Raw genomic sequence first — 17660 nt, forward strand, 5'->3', positions numbered from 1 at the left:
TTGGCATCGTTTTATCTATCCTCTGAGAATCAAATCCTGAATGAGAGCCGGAGTCGATTTTTGCGGAGTAGAGTATCTGAGTTTTCCCTGGTTGCTTCTGCCCAATTGCAATCCACCAGAGCGTCGGAACAAATTCGGGAACTGAGCACCCTGTTGGATTGGACTGCCAAGGGCACTACTGTCGGTTCCATATGGCTTGGACTCCCGCGGCGGTGAACGCGCGAGCATCGGCCAGTGTCGGCAGGTGTCGGCCCATGAGAATCGGAGGGTGAAGAAGTTGGCGGCTTTGGCTGCGAATATCCAAACTTTTTCTGCCCGGGTATGAATGGAAAATCACACGATGGCAGCCGCGCCCGTCGTGCCTGTCGCCAAACTGGTGTGCTCCTGCGTCGAAACAACTAGGCTGAGGCTAGCGGGATGCTCGCCGTCAACGATCGCATTGATGCCATCGCACTTACACCGACGCTATTCGTGGAAACGGCACCGCCACCCGCTATTCCACGTGTATCGCGAGCGCCCGACAGCCAAGCTCTGAGTCTCTCTCTCTCTCAGCTCAGGCTTGCAGTCGCCAATCTTGGACCGGTCTCTTATCACCAACTGAAGTAACTCGGCCCCGTACTCTCTCGGATATGTCACGCCAATCTGCCAGCAACGCGACGGCGCTACGCCGACTCATGACTGAATACAAGCAGCTCACCGCACAAGGTATAGCTCTCTCCGCGCCCAGATCGCTTCTTCGTCCGCCGTGGCTCATCCTGCCAAGGTGCTCCGGACGGGATGTTTACAGCAGGTAAGCAAGCTCACGTATACGATTCCCGATGCCTTGTGATCTCTTACGCTCTCTTGCGAAGGCCCGATCTCCGAGTCCGACTTCTTCACCTGGGAAGCGCTCATATGTGGCCCGAAGGACACTCCATTCGTGCGTTTTCCTCGCTGGATGGGATGTTTGGCGTCTCCGCCGCCGCGGGGCTGACGGCCATGACCTGATCACAACACACAGGAAGGTGGCGTCTTCGCTGCCAAGCTGACCTTCGTACGTCTCTTCTCCTTCATCTTCTGCCGGTGCCCCCGCGCCCTCGATGGCGGCGACCCACATCCATGTCGACTGAAACAAACCACGCGCTGCCCGTCAGCCGTCGGATTACCCGCTATCACCGTTCAAGATGAAGTTCGACCCGCCCTTGTTCCATCCGAACAGTGCGTGTTACTGCCTCGGACGACCTTAGTGCCGCCTGAATCCCGTGTAACTCAAACAAAAAAAAAATGCGTCATTAAATCCCATCCCACACATGTGTCGCGGCGCCCACGAGCAGTCTATCCCGACGGCACCGTCTGCATCTCGATCTTACATACGCCCGGCGATGACCCTACGATGTACGAGAAGGCCTCGGAGCGGTGGAGCCCTGTGCAGAGTGTGGAAAAGGTGATTCTCAGCGTCATCTCCATGCTCGCCGGTGGGTTTGAGGCCTTTCCTTGTGGTGCACGGTGTATTGATATGACTCACAAAAACCTCGATCCGTTCCCGACATATGCTCACGACACACCAATAAAAAAAACTTTTGGTGTCAAATGCCAAACAGAGCCGAATCTAGAGAGCGGGGCGAACATCGATTGCTGCAAGCTCTATCGGGACAACAAATCGGTACGTAATGGGCCGTGTGCTCGATCAGCCTGGCATAGTCTAATGGCCGGATACAAATTTGTTTGTTCGATGTTCAGGAATACGAACGGATCGTGCGGCAATCCATCAAGGAACAGCTGGGGCTTTGACGTTCGCCCCGGGACTTCTCTGACGTTGTAACGACCTAGTTATGATATCCATACATGTATAGACACCGTTCCGGGGATTCGGACCCATGACAGAGAGGCAAACGGACTTGGCCGGCCGGCGTTGCGCTTTGGCGAAACGAACCCGGAATAGCGCGACCGGGACGTAATATCGACGCCCGCGTCCGCATTCGGGAATCGCAAGCTTAATCCGCCCCCGAAGACACCCCACTGCATCTCTTACGCCACCGACCGACGGGATTGGCTCCCGCACCGTCGTCCCCCCTCCCCCGGCCGGCGCACACGGACTCCAACAGCTGCCTTATGCAATCGCTGGTGTGAGACACCGCGCGTCGCAAAAAAGCACATGTAACGAGCGACAAAAACTTCTCCCAGCATTCCCTCCTCGCACCGCCGTACCGCCGTATTCATTACAACGCCATGTTTTTACAATAGGGAAGATAAAAAGCGTTTTAGAGTACTGTCCGGCGAGGAACGCGCGCACGCGGGCTGTGTGGGCGTGCTAGCGACTAACTAAATGTGATAATTTTTTACCATCCGTGGACGATAGGCGCGGGTCGTCGAAAGCGATCAGGTCGCGCGCGACGTCGAAGGCTTGAACACCCTCCCGTCCACGTCCGGGCCTAAGCAGCCCAGGATGTGGCGCTTGACGTAGGGGTTGGTGAGCACTCCGCCGGGGTCGACGCGCTGGAGCAGCCGGGTGAAGTCGTCGAATCGGGGGTACAAGCGCCGCAGCGCCTCCGGCCCGAGCGAGTGCGCCTTGGCCCAGTGCGGGCGACCGCCATGGTGGAGCATGATGGCCTCGAACCGCGCGAACAGTTTTCGATAAGGAACCGGGAATCCGTACGGCCTGTGCGTTGGACGGGGAGAGTTGGCGTGAGTCAGTTATGCGGTGCCGAGACGAACGAAAAAAAGATGTGAACGGTCGCGCGAGCGCGCCGAAACTGACCTGTACTGAATGATGCCTATCCAGCACGTCCGGTGGCCGCTGCTAGGGCTGAGCCAGATGTCGTCTTTATCGGAGAAGCGGATTTCCAGCGGGAAGTGCGGGCGTAGGCCGTGCGGGTCTGCTAGTTCGCCGTCGAGCATAGACCGGAGAGCGCGCATGCACGCGTCCGTGTTCTCATACGGAATGGCCCACTCCGTCGTGTATTGTTGGTACTGCCCAAACACGCCCCCGTCAGCCATCTCCATCGCAGAACGGAGAAAGTAAGGGCGGAGACGTACCTTGCAGTCGATATTGTATATATTTTGACTGCGGTCCACGCTGAGCGCCGGTTCGCTTGCGAGCCATGCCGCGAAGCGGGCCGTCCAAGCGTTGAGAAACGTAAAATATCGCCCGAGGAAGAGCGCAAATTGGATAACATGAAAACCAATGAACGAGTCCCATAGCCAATTGCTTGTCCTGCGTATGGGCTAAAAATAGATTATCAATAAAAGCAGCCGAGGAAAAATAAAATTCAAAAATGGAACTTTACCTCCAAGGTACGATTCGCTGCGCTAATGCGAATAGAGTTCGCTTGGGGGAACCACCAAAGGCGAACATGTTCCGCAGAGTTCACGATTTCCGGCATCCTTTGGAGCGTCTCCTCGAAGCTGATGCTGTACTGAGACTCCTTCAGTCGGAACATCGGCTCGACCTCCATCTGGATCGAGAGAATGATGCCCGTGCTCCCGAGCCCGCACAGCGACGCCATGAAGAGGTCATGGTGATCCTGGCGTGAGCATCGTACTCGGCTGCCGTCGGCAAGCAGCAGAGTCATGGCTTGCACATGGGTCGACAGGACGCCGAACGTTATCCCGGAACCGTGCGTGGCCGTCGTGATGACGCCGGCCAGCGTCTGATCGGATATTGACCCGCAGTTCCGCATGCAGAGGCCGCGCGAGGCCAGGCCGTCGTGGAGGGCATGGAGGGTGATCCCGCCCTGGGCGACGACGTAGCGCTTCTCCAAGTTGATCTACAGAAGGCCGCGACGCAAAAGGGCTGATGTAAGCGAGGGTGCCGCGCGACAGGGGCCAAACCGTTTAGATAGAGAAGAGGCGCATGCAAACGCGAGCGATCGGGCGTTCGGCGATCTCCCGCGCTGGACCGATCGGCACGATGCATCTCCGAAGAAAAAGGGGAGGGGCGGCGTGAAATGGCTTGGCTCTCACCTCCAAGAGCCGATTGAGTTTGTCGGTGCGTAGCATGTACTCGTTCGTGCACGCGAGGTCGCTCGGGCTGTGGCCGACGCCTGCGGCCCGGACCGCCTTGCCGGTGCGTCTGGCGAGCGCAAGGATCATGGCGCAGTGTTCTTCGGTCTCGGGCACGAACGTCAAGGAGGGGGTGCAGGCGAAGGTGCGGGCCCAGTTGGCGAACTGGGCGTCGGGGAGGGTGATGGGTCGGAGGGCGTCGTAGAGGGCGCCGAGGTCCATGGCTGCGAGGTCGGGCGACGAGGCCATGGTCGGTGGGTGGTTTGGCGCATGTCCGTCCGGGCAGAGACTTTATAGGTGGCCGAGGGCGGATTGATGCCCATCCCGACCTCCGATCCGGACCCGGGAGTGCCCAACGCGTGCACGCAAGATGCCGAGTGGGCGATCGGGAGTGGGTAGGGGGGCTGTCGGGGGGCTGAATTGCATGCCGCTCGTTATAGGGCGGTAGTTGGACACGTTCCTACCCAAGCCCACTCCGTCGTGAGTTGACGCTCGAGCCACGCCACGGTCCCACGACGAGCCGTCGCGAGCTGATGCCTGCGCGTATCACCGATGCATGTGCAAAGCGGAGTCGACCGTCGGGTAAACACCTGACTGCCGTCCCCTCCCATTGCTGCGAAACGAGCTGGCTTGAAGCGACGACACTCATGTGGTCACCTCGTCGTGGGAGACTCAACGGCAGTACGGCACGACCAGCGGACGAGGCCACACGCTCCGCGCTGGCCGCGTTCGCCATCACAGCCCTCGGGGCGAGCTGGTTAGCCTTTAAGGACGGGCGGGACACGACCGTGGTGGTGTGGTGGGGGTTAGCGCTGAGAGGCGGTCGTACAGCCCAGCACCCTCGGCACGCCCCGCGCGAGCCCACACGTCTTTTAGTCTCACGCAGCATCATCTCATGAAGCACGATGATGGTTCCTTGGTTCTGCAATTGACCCCTCGACTACCGTCCATGCTGGTCCCTTCGGCCTCGCGGCTGCCCATCGTGATCGCACAACGCGGTAAAAAAAGATATCATGAAAGAAAATCGAACACGATCTTGCCCCATTCCTGCCCGTCGTACAGCAGAACCCCTCGGACTTCGGCACTGTCGAATTCGAGCCCGAGTTCGAACTCTGGAACGACGTGAGTAAGATGAACGTCGGTCACACCCGGGAGATGAAATCGGTCCCTCGCTCCTGTGAATCGCGTTACTGACCTGTGTAAAAGCCATTACCCATGCTTGCGGCCGCGTTCTGCTGGAAGACCGGGAGGGCACCCAAGTCCACAGTCCATTTGCACAGTTCGTCGGTCTCGCCCTGAGAAACGGATTCCAAACGTGCGGTCCGTCAGCGCTCTCCGTGAACGGAAACGGCCCGCATGACGTCTGGACGCCCCACACGCGCGCACGCACCTCGTCGTTATATCGCATCACCTTATCACTGTCGGAGGTGTACAGCGTCGCCACGAAGATTCGATCTGGCGAAAATATCCCAGTCAGATCCCATCGGGAACGACCGCCATGGCCGGGAAGACGGCGGCGCACCTTGGGAGCTTTGGGAGTATTTGCTGTTTCATGGACAAATTCAGTACTCCGGATCTGCAACGTGTAAAGCGCAAGAAAAAGAAGGCTCACCAAAACTTCGTGATTACCCTTTGACTGGGATGCGAAGCATTCAGCTACGCTTCACATGGCGGCGATTGACAGCCAGCAATGTGGTTCACATACCCTCTCCGCAAGATCGCGCCTTTCGTGACGAGGTACTGGAGCCTGGAATAGAGTAGGTATCGGGTCAGTGCCGACCGAAGACGTGCCGAACTGCGCCCGCACCGGTTCTCGCACACCGGCGTGCCCCCATCGACGCTCTTTATGTACGCAGGACGCTTCAGCCAATCCTCCGACTCTGCCGGAAGTTTCACCTGTGGATGCGCCATAGATAAGCCGTCGCTCAAAACAGCTCGCAGCTTCGAAGGATACAGCGGCGTTCTGAGTTCACGACAACCCGTGCAACGGCGCCGCCCATGCACAGAGTATGTCCGCAGCAAGAGCGAGAGACCAACCTTCATGATGTAGGATCGGGGCACGATCGTGCTCGAAACGACATTGCGGCCCCCCAAGCCATGTTTAGCAGCGCCGCGCAACGTTGCTGTATCCGCATCGACCGGTCGTGCAATGACGCGAATGCGTCCACCAAATTGCTCCTAAGGATAGCCCAGTCAGCGTCAAGGCCTATCTATAATCACCAGCGGCAGCAGGGTGTGAAACGACGTGTGAAAGCGCAACGGGCATAATGGTGGTAAGCCCTGCCGAGGGCACCCCGATCATGGGTGATGGGAAGCCAACTTACGTTCACGCGCTTGAACAAGTATTCACTACAGCATCTTGTGAGCAGTCTCGATCTGGCCGGTCCCGGTGATGGCTGCATACCTGCCCGAGAATCCACCTACGAGGAGCAAGGCATCAATTCTCTGCTCCGCCTTCTTCAATTGCTCTTCTACCAGGTCTAGCACCTACAATAGACGAGGTCAGCGCACGCAATTAGAACCGAAGGATGGTGTCCCGGTGTGGGTGAGAACGAGAGATCGGAAAGAAGCCGCGTTCGACTGCAGTTCATATTCAAACGCGACTTCTACCGACGGGAGATCTAGGCAGGCACGTGGACAAACCTGGTTAATGACGGGGTCGAAGACGTGTTCCCGAAGGAGTTTGCCTGGATCCGTGGTAAATGCGCCACATCGACGGTGAGAAAAACAAGCTTGCCTGGTATTACCAGTTCCCCGTTAATGAGCCCGACCGATGGGTCATCAGGCTGAACGTTGAAGCAGGAGAATTGGATCATATTCCCTGTGGTCGAAGTTTTTCAGTTCTTGCCCGCAACGAGAGACCTCCGATGCAGAGGCATACCATCATCGTCTACGCCCCGGTATTCGAGTTTTTCGTTCTCGCTAAACGCGCGCATGAAGTTTGCCATGCTCGGCGGATCGAGATGGGCGGGATAGTCCGCTAGAAGAGTCTCGACGAGCGAGCGGAACCGAAGATCGAGAAATAGTGAGCCGCAATTTGCTCCGGAGCGAGCGCAAATCTCCGCGATTTCCAGGTTGGCTAACTGGCCGAGGATTTTGTAGACAGCGAGGTCCTTGGGGGACGTGAGTATTCATCAGACCTGCTGTTGACATCTCAACCTACAACGGTACCACCTGTCGGCGTCACGCTAAGTCAAAGAGCGTCGGCTGACTTAATCACTTACCGCCAGCATCACAGATCATAAAGTTCTGGCTAGTCTTAAGTCTGTGTACATCCGTCATGGTCGCGCAATGGACCGCAGCAGCTTCGGGTTCTCTGGCAGTTCACTAGATCAGAACACGTCCGCAAATGTAAGCATTTGTGCAGGAAGAGATCTCACGTAATGATGCGCAGACGATCCCGCCAATTCTTATCGCCAGCGCGGGAGGACTGCACGAGACCGGCGGAGATCGCGGCATCCCGCATCAGCTCGCAGCCTTTCGCATCCCAGGCGGCGGGGACTGTCAAGATGATATCCGCGGAATCTGCGAGAGATGCGTTGAGAACAACATGCTTCTTAGACTAACGTCGAAGGCTCGGTGAGAAATTGTGCGGGAGTAAGTTACATACCGAGGTCAGCCACAGAGCCAAGCTGACGCGTGATCTGGCCCTTTGCGTACTCCCATATGCATGATAAGAAGTCTATGATGACATCTATCGCAGTTTTGCCAGGCTGTGTACAAGTAAATTCATCAGGATCGTGGCGCTAAGGTAGAATACCGATCCCAATGGTATGACGCTCACGGGAAGTTGAGGTAATCGGCTATCCACAGCGTCTTCATTCCTCAAGGCATGAGGCTCAAGGAACAACTTGAACCACTCGCATTTGATGAAACAAGCATGGACGGGCGTATTCTTGGCTTCCAGGCCCCAGGCAATGATTTTGCCATTCTCGTCGTAAACCAGGCACGTGGCTGACCATTCCGCTGAAGTTCAGGCCCGTCTTTCACCCAGTGTGAAACCGCGCACTCACGAATTTTCCTGAACGTCTCGGACGAGCCAGGCCAATGAAGAATCTGTTGGACTTGTCCCGCGGATATACGCGCCGAGGCGAACGCAACGCCTGAAAATGTCGTCCCAAAGTCGACCGCAACAGACATCCTGCCCTGATTCGCCCCAGCACCGCTGCCATCTACCGAAGAGAAAGACATGGACACCGAACGGTTTCCGCCATCAGAGACGGAAATGCCCCGGCCATGCGCGCTCGGATAGAACCCATTTGGCTGGTAGGCCGAGGGTGGTCGTGCAAGGCTCGAAACGCCCATCGAAGGCGGCGTTGGCACACCCTGGGACGCCGGAAGCGTTGACATGCTCATCATTGAGGGTGAGGTAGATGTCGTGCGATCAGGCGCAGGGTATACCGGGGTCGGTTGCGCTAGAGTAGGCGGAGGACTCGGAGCGTTCGTGTTGCCGTGAACGGGGGAAGAACCAGATTGCGCTGAAGCCCAGGCTTGCGATCCCGGAGGTTGTCCATATTGCTCAGGTTGAACGGCAGTTTGAGGCTGGAATTGAGGTGGTGATGTCGGAGGAGGTTGAGTCGTAACTGGCGTGGAACTGGCGTGCTTCGTCTGCGCGTTGGTCTCGTCCGGGTGGCTATGCCGCGCTTCCCCACAGCAGCTCATCGTCTCTCGCAAGGTTTTCTGGCTCAGTACGGAGACGTGGTAGAAAGAAACTCAAGTCTAGAGCGACGGGGTGCAACGAGGCTGCCATCGTCCTCCCTTGGCGCGCTCAGGAGGCGGTGTGAGCGCTTATTACTCTCGTTGACCCCAGGTCCCATCAGTCAAGTCGCCGATATTCCATACGTCAAGAGCTGCTAAAATGCCGTCGGCAATCACCGCCGGCTCGAAGGACCTTCGGATTCGATAGGTTTGTTTCGTTGGGGAGGGATCGGGGGCAAGGCAACATTGCATTGCGAGGCAGAGGATTGCAAGGCAGGATGAGACTGAGGAGCGTATATAGAGATGCTCGGGTATAAGCGTGTCGTTGATGCACGACAGTTCTTGCTCATGCCCCATATAGTACGAAGCATGTGGAATGTTCGTCTACAGCGACCATGTCGCGGGAGATCTGCAAATTGAGCCGATGAACGAGTTCAGTTCGCACAGCGCCACATAGTAAATCAGGCGATTCTATATGCGAACGAGAAAGGGCACCTATGATACCCGATGACATCAGCGAAAGCTCCGCCTGAGATGTCCTCGATCCTGGTTTTGTCTACTGTTCGCGGAGGGAGTGCATGTGGACAAAACGAGGGGTTGGCGGTTCGAAGATATGGGCTATTCCGTTGCAGAAATGAGCGAGGACCTGAGAACATCATTATGAGCTGAACCAAAATTCATTCAAGCACGAGCCCTGCAACACACCTTCCGCGACTCTCAATTCCAACGACAGCAGGAGTTCTCGTTGCCCTCGTCTATGATCTAAGGCAATAGCCGATCGCGTAGACACCGGTATGAACGACGGTGGCCATCAACTGAACGCATGCACATATCCCGCAAAGATTTTCGCGGGTCGCATGGCGGATTGTTCTGCTTGTGATTTTCGGGCAGAGAGATCTTCGCGCCACTTTTTCTCGCCGATAGCCGACATCACTCCCTTGACGATCTGGGAAGCGACAGACGCTGACAACAACTTGGCGCGTTTGCTATCAGAGTTAGCATCAGCTTGTGGAAATGTTGCGATGACGAGGAGACTTGCATGTGGTCATCGCCATCGTTCCCGAAAAAGAGGACTCCGTTGACTGATATAGAATCGCGGTGGCTTGCGCTATATGCACAGTGTGGGTCTGGTGGCCGAAGAACCACGGTACAGAAGGGGAGAAGAAATGCGATATATTCCATGGGTCGCTGCTCCGGGGTACGACGGTCACTGATGGTCGGATAGGCGAAGGTTCTCCATCTCTTCTTGAATCGCCTTGGGAATGTCATCTCGAGACACAGTCCGGTCGTGAGGTGTACCATACCGTGCTAATTGACACGAGATTGTAGGTGTGTTGGGGCGCCCCCGTGGACGTGTCTGCTTCTCATGCGAGCGCACGGATCTTGCGAACAAAACTCCGAAAAGGAGGCGCAGCTGCCGGGTTATGGGGACGATCGATACGCCTCCTACGTCCTGCGGTGGAGAAAGACGAGGGGAGAGAACCATCGGGAGTCCGGGCGCAGCGCTGCCCTATCCGGTCCATCAACGCAGAAAAACCACGCGTACACCACGCTGGGAGTGCTTTCTATCGACGGGGGCTGCTGAATGCTCCGTCGGGTCGGTCGAGTGCCTGCCTGTCAGCGAAAGATAGCGAGTGAAGATGGTCGAAGAGACGAGGCAGCTCAGAGAGACGAAACCATCGATAAGAGAGAGATTGTTCGGCCCCTACCATATACATTCATGGTAAACTCGCAGCAGCGAACTGAATGTTCACATGGTCAACGACGCCAACAACGTGCGACCAGATTATCGTACAACCTGCAGGATGCTGAAAGAGTTTCTTGCGAACCGAAATGTCCCCTTGAGCGAGTCCTGAATAGAAATGGCCACGGCTAGAATAACGCGCACTACACAAGGACGCCATAGACCGCAATATGTCCTTGCCGGGAAAAGGTAACGAAGGCAGGGCCCTGTCCGTAGCCCGAACTTCACTCAGGGCAATCGCCGTGCCGTCACGGTCAGATGGTGGCTGAATGGCAAGCCAGAGTAAGAATTGTGGCTGATTCAGTGTAACTAGATCCAGCAGCCGGCCCAGAATAATCGACCTCGACGGCTAGCTGGTTCACCGGAGAAAAATAGTTTCTAAGGCCGGTGAAGGGGTCCATTAATGTCATGACCGCGAGTCACTGAGCTCCCATGAGCTAAACAGAGGAGCTTGTACATTCTTCTTAGCCAATGGCCCTGGGAGGGTCAGCTGCGCTTCCCTACTTGACGCGTGCCGAGTGGCAAACAGCGGGTAAGTGGAGAAAACCTTGGGAAGGATCGAACGTAGTTCGAAATGCCCATCTGAGGCCGCAGCGTGACGGCATGACGGCTCTGGCCAGCGAGTTGCCCATGGAACTGGCAGATAGGGACGGATAACACGGAAGGATGTCGTGCGGTCGGTAACAGAACCCATATATCCGTCTCAGCTGAAGGTCCAAGAGCGATTGTTGCCGTGTACCCACTGACGGCACGTCCAGCGGATGCCTGTGGATCAGGTTCCTTCAGATGAAAATAATCCTAGGACCCAGACCGAGGCGCAGGCAGAAGAACGAACCTTCTTGATGTAAATGCCATCGCACGGTGTTCTTGAGAGGGTGGATGCAACATCACGCAGCCTCACCAAGCAATACATGTCGCGTAGACATTCGAGATACGCTCGCTACTCGGCTAGCCACGAGCCTTCTCCTCAAAGTGCAGCACGAGTCCACCGAAATCGACCGAAGAATATTGAGGACGCGAACAAGAAAGTGACGTTTTGTTGTGACCTCCGAGACCGCGTGACAGACGCGTTGGCCCGAGTTCCCCGCCATCATCGCTTCCTGCATGATACTTCCTGCAGTTTAACCCCCCTGACCGTTTCCGTGGTCCATTTTCTACCAATGGCCGCGCGGAGCACTCAGCAGGCTTTGCGGAGGTGAGCAAGACCGGCGAGCTCGTAATTGTACTTCGCTGAACGCAGCAAAAGTATTGCGGCAGGTTGGCCAGCGGATCCATTCCGGCCTAACCTTCAAGTGAAGACATTCCTGAATTCGCTCTCGAACCATCCGAGTCTGACACCGGAAGCCGTGGATGCTGCACGCGCTCTCGCAAACAATGCGTTCCAGAAGAAAGTAGGTTCGTGCGTTGGTCGGCCATGGCCGCACGCTCACAGCTCGCTACAGTACCCGCTCACTCCGAAGACGCTGAAGCCAGCGGGGATGCCCCTCTACTACGACAGACTGATCGAGGGCTACGACAAGAGTGCTCGCGGGATCGCTCGCCCATGGTGGAAAATCTTCTTCGGTGTATGGTGATGACGCGGAATTGTCGTCGTGTCCCCACCCGCTTGCCGATCAAAAAGGGGTCTTATTCGCGCGCTTCCCATCGCTCGCTACCGTGGACCGCTCCAACGGCAAAGATCATAACTGCCTACTATGGTACATCGCGCCATCGGTCCTGCACTCTTACGGTACACGTGTTACGAAGTGCGGAACGCGGAAGACTCCTAACCGCCGCCGGTGCGACGCAAGCCATGCGTCGTCGATTCTCCGTCATCACGGAAGTCAAGCCACACGGCCACCGTGCCACCCGTCCTTGGTCACCCTGGGATATTGTGATTCTTCCGGCGCAACAGCATGCATGTGCGCCGTGCGAAATGCACCTCGCCGTTCAGGGTCGGGAGAACTAAACTCACTCGTCCAGTATCTCGTCTTCCCCTTCTCTGGCCTGTAAGAAAGGAAAAAACTCGCGCATTAGTTAACAGCATCCACATCCGGACGAGCGAGGTTCGTTACCTTGTCCATGAGTTGCCGTCGCTTTTCCCGTGCCTTTCTCTGCACCTTGACATATTTGCCGAGCGGGCTTTCCTCCACCTTGACGGCACGCTCCCACTCCTGGACCTGAGAGGTTTGTTTTGGCGCGAACTCGACGCTTTTCCGCTGTTGCTCGACCCATTTTGCGCTCTCCTCGATGCGGTCGACGAGCCCTTTAACGAACGATGCTTCCTTTCCAGACGGCTTGCCCTTTCCCCCGCCGGACTGTTTGGATTTTGTCGCACTCTTAAGAGCTTTACGCAGAACAATCGTAATGGGCACGGCAATTTCGGGGAAAGCGATGCTGCCCTGTACAGGTCGGCTGGCAAGCCATTCCGCGAGGATGAACGTAGCGTCTTCCACCAACTCCTCGGCGTAGACGCGAGTCTTGACGTACTGCTGCGGCGCGCGGATATGAGTCTCCATGTCAAGGGGCTTTAGTGTGGCCGCCTTTTTGGCCTGGGCCGAGAGAGCGGAAGTGATAATGGGAAGAAGATAAGGAGACATTGGGACGTAGGTATGCGTGTGTTGCGTCAAGTGAAGCAACGAACGCGAGAGATGTAAGTGGAACGGGAACGATCGTGGAGCGGATACGAGCCTGTAGGAACGAATATGAGGTACGCCCCAAGAGACTATAGGAGTGGAAACGACGAACTTGATCGCACCGACAGTCACCTGGACGAGCGGATAGATGAGCGCTTGTAGCTGGCTCTCTTCCCCGCCCCGTTGGTCTGTTGCTTGTTTATCGCAAGCCCGAGCAAGCACAAGACACCAGAAGTCCACAGAGTGCACATATTGCCAGTTGTACACCAGCTTGTAAGATTCCTATACGTCCAAACCATCGTGTCAGCATCCACGGTTTTGGTGGAGGTGAAAGATTTCGGTTTTACTTTTGTCTTAGTCTTCATACTATTCCTAAGATGTACGGCCAGTTGTCGAATATAGCCGAACGCATGCTGGTATGCTGTCGCATGATCGACGCAATACAAGTCAGAAGCTGAGTTTTTCATCAGGTTGATGGAAGGGAGAGTATGCGGCGTCGTTGTCTTTGACGCCCTGACCAGGGTGAGGTACACGCCCTGGATCAGCAGTATGAGCTTCGTTATGGAGGGTCGGACATGAGGAAAGTACCTTCAGGACGAGATCCATTATGGAGTCGTCCGTCGAAGAGATCAAACGACGCATCGCGAGGTATGCCGCTATTCTCACTTGATCTTGCGCACTCGACCAAAGACCCAAGCACATCTGGTTCAGATATCAATGATTCGCGCTTTAGCGAGGTTGCGACAGAGCAGTTTCACGCGTACTTTGAGGTAAGTCTTCACGGCCTTCCGGCTGCCCACGACGTATGGAAGGAGTTTCGCACTCTCCGACACGGCCAGCTCGACCATCTCGGGATCGGTGAGTTGGTCGACAATGTGTATGACATTGTGGAAGTACGAGAGAACAAGCTTGTTCAAGGTGATGAACTTGTGAGCCTGCGTTGGAGGTTTGCTATGTGAGCGTCATCGGTAAACGTGGCGAAAGCGAATAAACCAAGATGAAAGCGCACTATTTTCCGTTGGGAAGTGTCCTATAAGGCATATGATGTTCTAAAACGACAGGTGTATAACGGAATGCGGTGGTCACAAGTTTGTTGTAAACTGGAGGACAGTATGAGTATAGTCGTGCCACAAGATGTGAGCCTGAGTTCGCGTACCACTTGGGCTGTCGATATTCCAAGCAAGGACCTGATCTTCCTCGTTCATGTGCGTGGCTGCCCTAAACGCAACCAGGAGCTTTCGGAGAGCGCGCAGCGATCTTTGCTATACAGAGGGCGCTGAATATAAGTCACTAGAACGCGGAAGCCTTGACCAAGACGAACCTGAAGCATCGCTTTCTGCCATCCCTTCAACACTTCCTTAGTGAGGACCGGTGCCTTCACCTCCTCTGCCTCCTCCTCCGCGCCCTCTTCCGCATCGTCCATATCCGCGTCTTCGTCACCGTCATCCGCTTCGCCGGCCGTGAATCGCAAGAGCTCCGGATCGTTCTCTTGAAGATATTTGTAGAACTCCGGGTCCTTGTCAGCGAGCTTTGCAAGCTCCTGTATGTGGTCATCTCCGTCATCTGGATCAGTCGGACATCTGTCAAGTACTGATTCGAGCACGCAGGACGTATATCGCGGGCTCACCATCAAGATCGTCGACGTCTGAGAAAGACTGGTTGCTGTCCACGTCTTCAGCTCCGGAACCTTCGTCCGCTTCACTGTCCATCTCGTCCTATGTTGATACCCAGTAAACCATGTCCCATATGCGAGCCACGAGACTCTTACATCGTCGTCATCTTGCATGAACTCCCCGCCCAGGAAATCATCGACAGTCATCTTCTTACCCTCCCCCCTTCTCTGCTTCCCAGCCTTCACGTCCTCTTCATCTTCCTGAGCGTCATCCTCGAGACCCGACTCAGCTTCGCTCGTCTCCCTCTCTTTGCCTTTGCCCTTCCCCGGTGCCTTCCCAGCATGTTTCCTGTTCAGCCGAGCGTCCGCTTTACGCTTAATTTGCTGGTGCTTCCTCCTCGCGTCAATGGTTTTCTTCAGCTGTCCGCTAGCAGCAAACTTGCGAGTAGCCTTATTTGCTTTCTTGCCCATAGCGAAAGATCGGTTCGAAGGCAAAGCAGGGAAGAGGAAAAGAGACTTTCGACACAGCCACATCCATTTCGGCAAATCCTCCAACGCCGCCTCAGCGTCGGGCGAGCCGTTCATGTTGCGACCACGATCGCAAGTGCGAACGACGAAGCAATGTGAGGCCTCGGAAACCCACGGGAGAATGTATACTGGGTATTAATGTTACATGGAACGCGGTACAGACACTCATATAGGCAATAAACTGCCAGCCCCTCTGAACGCCATCGACGCCCCGAATCGGAGTGTCTGTATACCGCCCGGGAAGTACGCGAGCACATATGAAACGAGAGCTACCACCTGTAAGTCGCATGAAGGACAGCACAAACGACGGACAGAATGGTAACATGCATACCTGGACAATCCCACATAAGAGAGCGCCAAGGTATGAGTGAACCTGAGTTAACGGTCAGAATCGTCGGTCAGAGCGAGTGTTTCGGTGTCAAGACTCTCACCCCCACGGAGAAGTATATAGTAAGAGCAAGACTTGAGAAGTAGGCCACCGTGAAGGGTAACCGCTCTTTCGAGATAAGATGTTTGATGTGATTTATGGGGCCGATGAGGACCGAGAAGCTGGGAAGGTTGAGTAGCACTAAGAACAATATCGGCGGGAAATAGAGGGAAATCAACACACCCAAACATCACGAGCAAGCTCCCCAAGCTGGTCATGCATCCATGGTTAGTCTCTTGCAACTGTCAAGGCCAACGGGAACGTGCCTGAACGCCAGCGCGAACTTGGCCGGACGTATGGCCAGCATTGGTAGTGTCAAGAACGCCACGAAGAAGCATACTGCAGCTCCTAGCAGACAGGCTCCGAAGCCGAGTAACCTGACATAGGCTGGACTTCAGCATTCGATGGACGAGCTGAGACCGATGACGTTAGCAACAGAACACGCACCTTTCCCATCTGGATAGCGCGAAGTAAGCCTCCTCTTCGTTACTCCTCTCGCTACTCCTCAGCGGTATGTAACCGCCGACTCCCGTCGAGACCGAGTTGTAGAACCTCGCGAAAGGACCGCTCTGTTGTTGAGCTTGGGAGTCGTCGGTGTTTCCCGTGGCCCAGCGGAATTGCGAGAGGTTGGAGCGAAAGTTTTGCTCCGCCGAGTTGTTGTTCGGTGCCATCGCGTATGCCGAGGGCGGAACGCAAAGTCTGTCAGGCCAGGTATTGGGGTGAGCGAGCAAAGGAGTTAGAGTAATACGGTACGGTGTGCTGCGCGCGAGTACCCTACGGCGCACAGTTCTGACCGTGAGAATACGCTTCTTAACGCCCCCTTGAACTTGCTCTCAACCAACACATATGCACAACTCAATGCTGCATTTCGAAACGCTTACTGGTTTGTGATCTGGTAGCTTCTCATACCAAAAAAATACGGCACCAAGCACATCCGTTTTGCTTATCTCGTTTTCACTCGATGTTCCGCTTTCAATCATGCTCATTAACTGGGGACGGCTTGTGAGTTGGATTCTATAGCAAGCGACCTTACCTATTCATTCAGTGGCCGGATGCCACATCTGGTCGACTATCCCCGTTTTCCTGTAGTTCAGAAGCACGCTGTGGTCGACAGATGGGCTGAACCAGGCCGTGAAGCGTCCCTTGACAGGCGTTTTACTTGACGCACATCGGATCTTGGACAAGCTTCCGGACCATTCTATCGCTGTGGTATTCTTTAAACCGCGCGGTCCTGAGCCTTATCGCCGACTCCGCCACGTATCCGGCCAACGTAACCTCCTTACTGCGGATGATGCAGATGAAACAGCTATTATGGCTTGCCCCTTGTGCAAACACTCGCAAGCCGTTGAACGTCTCAAATGCTACCCCGGGTTCGCTGGGCTCCGGATCAAATCTTACTGAAGATGCAGTCATTAGCATCAGCCAAGGTAATTGAGCACCCTGATAAGCCCAACTCGTAGGATATAACTGACTTGTGCATATAACCGCACTTGATTTAAATGCGGCTTTGATTTACCTTATTCATGCTCCGATGTTGTGCTCAGCTTGTCCCTTAACCGACCAAGTAAATGGACGCCTTTGTTTCAGACTCGAACACGCAACACCAACGATCTACTATGTATGAATCACCCTGAGAAGAAAGACATTTCGGAGCTAACAAGACCGGGCTTCTGCTTTCGGGTATACCAGCAGCCCGCGCCTTCCCCTCGAAGTCGATGATTTGTTGAATATGGCCCAAGGTAGTCATCCTCTCCCTGTCACCGAGCCTGCTCACACTGTGGTGTAGTGCTTCCAATAACGACGTATCTTCTGGCCCTAAGTGTTACAGCTGCACGCGACCTGAACGTGGAGCCATAGAGAGGCCGACTGCGCATTGTATCGCAACTCAACGCTTATGTTGAGAGTGGCATCACGTAACGGTCCTGTATCGTCATTGTATTATTATTGTGTCGTTCATCCTCTACTCGAATCGCCGAAATTACGTGACAGGAATATGACCTCTTTCGTCGCGTCGGCAGCTTACTGCTGGTGCGTTTTACATCGCTGCTTTATACA

The 17660-nt window shown here is 55.3% G+C and overlaps 5 protein-coding genes across 5 annotated transcripts; 1 reads left to right on the plus strand and 4 right to left on the minus strand.

The window, feature by feature from the left end:
- The first annotated feature begins 541 nt into the window (after positions 1-541).
- PUNSTDRAFT_91437 (ubiquitin-conjugating enzyme) lies at positions 542-2100 on the plus strand. Its single transcript, XM_007386957.1, has 8 exons — positions 542-705; positions 764-790; positions 852-919; positions 1001-1033; positions 1134-1197; positions 1314-1454; positions 1581-1642; positions 1720-2100. The coding sequence occupies exons 1-8, from the start codon at positions 630-632 to the stop codon at positions 1768-1770; spliced, it is 522 nt and encodes a 173-aa protein (XP_007387019.1). The 5' UTR covers positions 542-629; the 3' UTR covers positions 1771-2100.
- A 174-nt stretch (positions 2101-2274) lies between these two features.
- On the minus strand, positions 2275-4203 carry PUNSTDRAFT_106850 (gulonolactone oxidase Lgo1; the record flags this gene model as incomplete). Its single annotated transcript, XM_007386958.1, has 5 exons — positions 2275-2638; positions 2738-2949; positions 3016-3204; positions 3267-3746; positions 3943-4203. The coding sequence occupies 5 exons, from the start codon at positions 4201-4203 to the stop codon at positions 2359-2361; spliced, it is 1422 nt and encodes a 473-aa protein (XP_007387020.1). The 3' UTR covers positions 2275-2358.
- Positions 4204-4892: 689 nt separating this feature from the next.
- On the minus strand, positions 4893-8637 carry PUNSTDRAFT_91444 (actin-like ATPase domain-containing protein). Its single transcript, XM_007386959.1, has 18 exons — positions 7995-8637; positions 7766-7935; positions 7592-7694; positions 7362-7506; positions 7206-7297; positions 7145-7155; positions 6863-7094; positions 6693-6802; positions 6386-6468; positions 6306-6330; positions 6019-6159; positions 5789-5877; positions 5687-5728; positions 5594-5617; positions 5504-5526; positions 5372-5436; positions 5177-5276; positions 4893-5093 (listed from the first exon to the last, which is right to left on the minus strand). Exons 1-18 carry the CDS (start codon positions 8338-8340, stop codon positions 4993-4995), a joined length of 1902 nt encoding a protein of 633 aa, XP_007387021.1. The 5' UTR covers positions 8341-8637; the 3' UTR covers positions 4893-4992.
- A 2954-nt stretch (positions 8638-11591) lies between these two features.
- PUNSTDRAFT_122242 (Noc2-domain-containing protein) lies at positions 11592-15121 on the minus strand (the record flags this gene model as incomplete). The annotated part of the gene is made up of 13 exons (XM_007386960.1): positions 11592-11618; positions 11670-11814; positions 11866-12409; positions 12478-13093; positions 13151-13320; positions 13386-13574; positions 13627-13740; positions 13803-13989; positions 14048-14138; positions 14195-14300; positions 14360-14601; positions 14666-14753; positions 14807-15121. The coding sequence occupies 11 exons, from the start codon at positions 15119-15121 to the stop codon at positions 12374-12376; spliced, it is 2154 nt and encodes a 717-aa protein (XP_007387022.1). The 3' UTR covers positions 11592-11618; positions 11670-11814; positions 11866-12373.
- Positions 15122-15294: 173 nt separating this feature from the next.
- PUNSTDRAFT_54697 (SFT2-domain-containing protein) lies at positions 15295-16375 on the minus strand. The gene is made up of 6 exons (XM_007386961.1): positions 16053-16375; positions 15872-15982; positions 15789-15815; positions 15610-15727; positions 15510-15551; positions 15295-15454 (listed from the first exon to the last, which is right to left on the minus strand). The coding sequence occupies exons 1-6, from the start codon at positions 16274-16276 to the stop codon at positions 15344-15346; spliced, it is 633 nt and encodes a 210-aa protein (XP_007387023.1). The 5' UTR covers positions 16277-16375; the 3' UTR covers positions 15295-15343.
- Between the last annotated feature and the right edge of the window lie 1285 nt (positions 16376-17660).

This window comes from Punctularia strigosozonata (assembly GCF_000264995.1).
Source record: "Punctularia strigosozonata HHB-11173 SS5 unplaced genomic scaffold PUNSTscaffold_12, whole genome shotgun sequence".
Lineage (NCBI taxonomy): Eukaryota > Fungi > Basidiomycota > Agaricomycetes > Corticiales > Punctulariaceae > Punctularia > Punctularia strigosozonata.

What these genes read in the sequence shown, in the direction of transcription:
- PUNSTDRAFT_91437 (XM_007386957.1), top strand. Translation starts at nt 630, where the DNA reads ATGTCACGCCAATCTGCCAGCAACGCGACGGCGCTACGCCGACTCATG. An exon ending in TCGCTGCCAAGCTGACCTTC is followed by an intron (nt 1,034 to 1,133) that starts GTACGTCTCTTC and finishes GCTGCCCGTCAG; the next exon opens with CCGTCGGATTACCCGCTATC. An exon ending in GCCCTTGTTCCATCCGAACA is followed by an intron (nt 1,198 to 1,313) that starts GTGCGTGTTACT and finishes GCCCACGAGCAG; the next exon opens with TCTATCCCGACGGCACCGTC.
- PUNSTDRAFT_91444 (XM_007386959.1), bottom strand. Translation starts at nt 8,340, where the DNA reads ATGATGAGCATGTCAACGCTTCCGGCGTCCCAGGGTGTGCCAACGCCG. An exon ending in GCCGATTACCTCAACTTCCC is followed by an intron (nt 7,695 to 7,765) that starts GTGAGCGTCATA and finishes ACTTGTACACAG; the next exon opens with CCTGGCAAAACTGCGATAGA. An exon ending in GATCGTCTGCGCATCATTAC is followed by an intron (nt 7,298 to 7,361) that starts GTGAGATCTCTT and finishes GTGAACTGCCAG; the next exon opens with AGAACCCGAAGCTGCTGCGG.
- PUNSTDRAFT_54697 (XM_007386961.1), bottom strand. Translation starts at nt 16,276, where the DNA reads ATGGCACCGAACAACAACTCGGCGGAGCAAAACTTTCGCTCCAACCTC. An exon ending in AAGTTCGCGCTGGCGTTCAG is followed by an intron (nt 15,816 to 15,871) that starts GCACGTTCCCGT and finishes ATGCATGACCAG; the next exon opens with CTTGGGGAGCTTGCTCGTGA. An exon ending in TCTTATGTGGGATTGTCCAG is followed by an intron (nt 15,455 to 15,509) that starts GTATGCATGTTA and finishes TGCGACTTACAG; the next exon opens with GTGGTAGCTCTCGTTTCATA.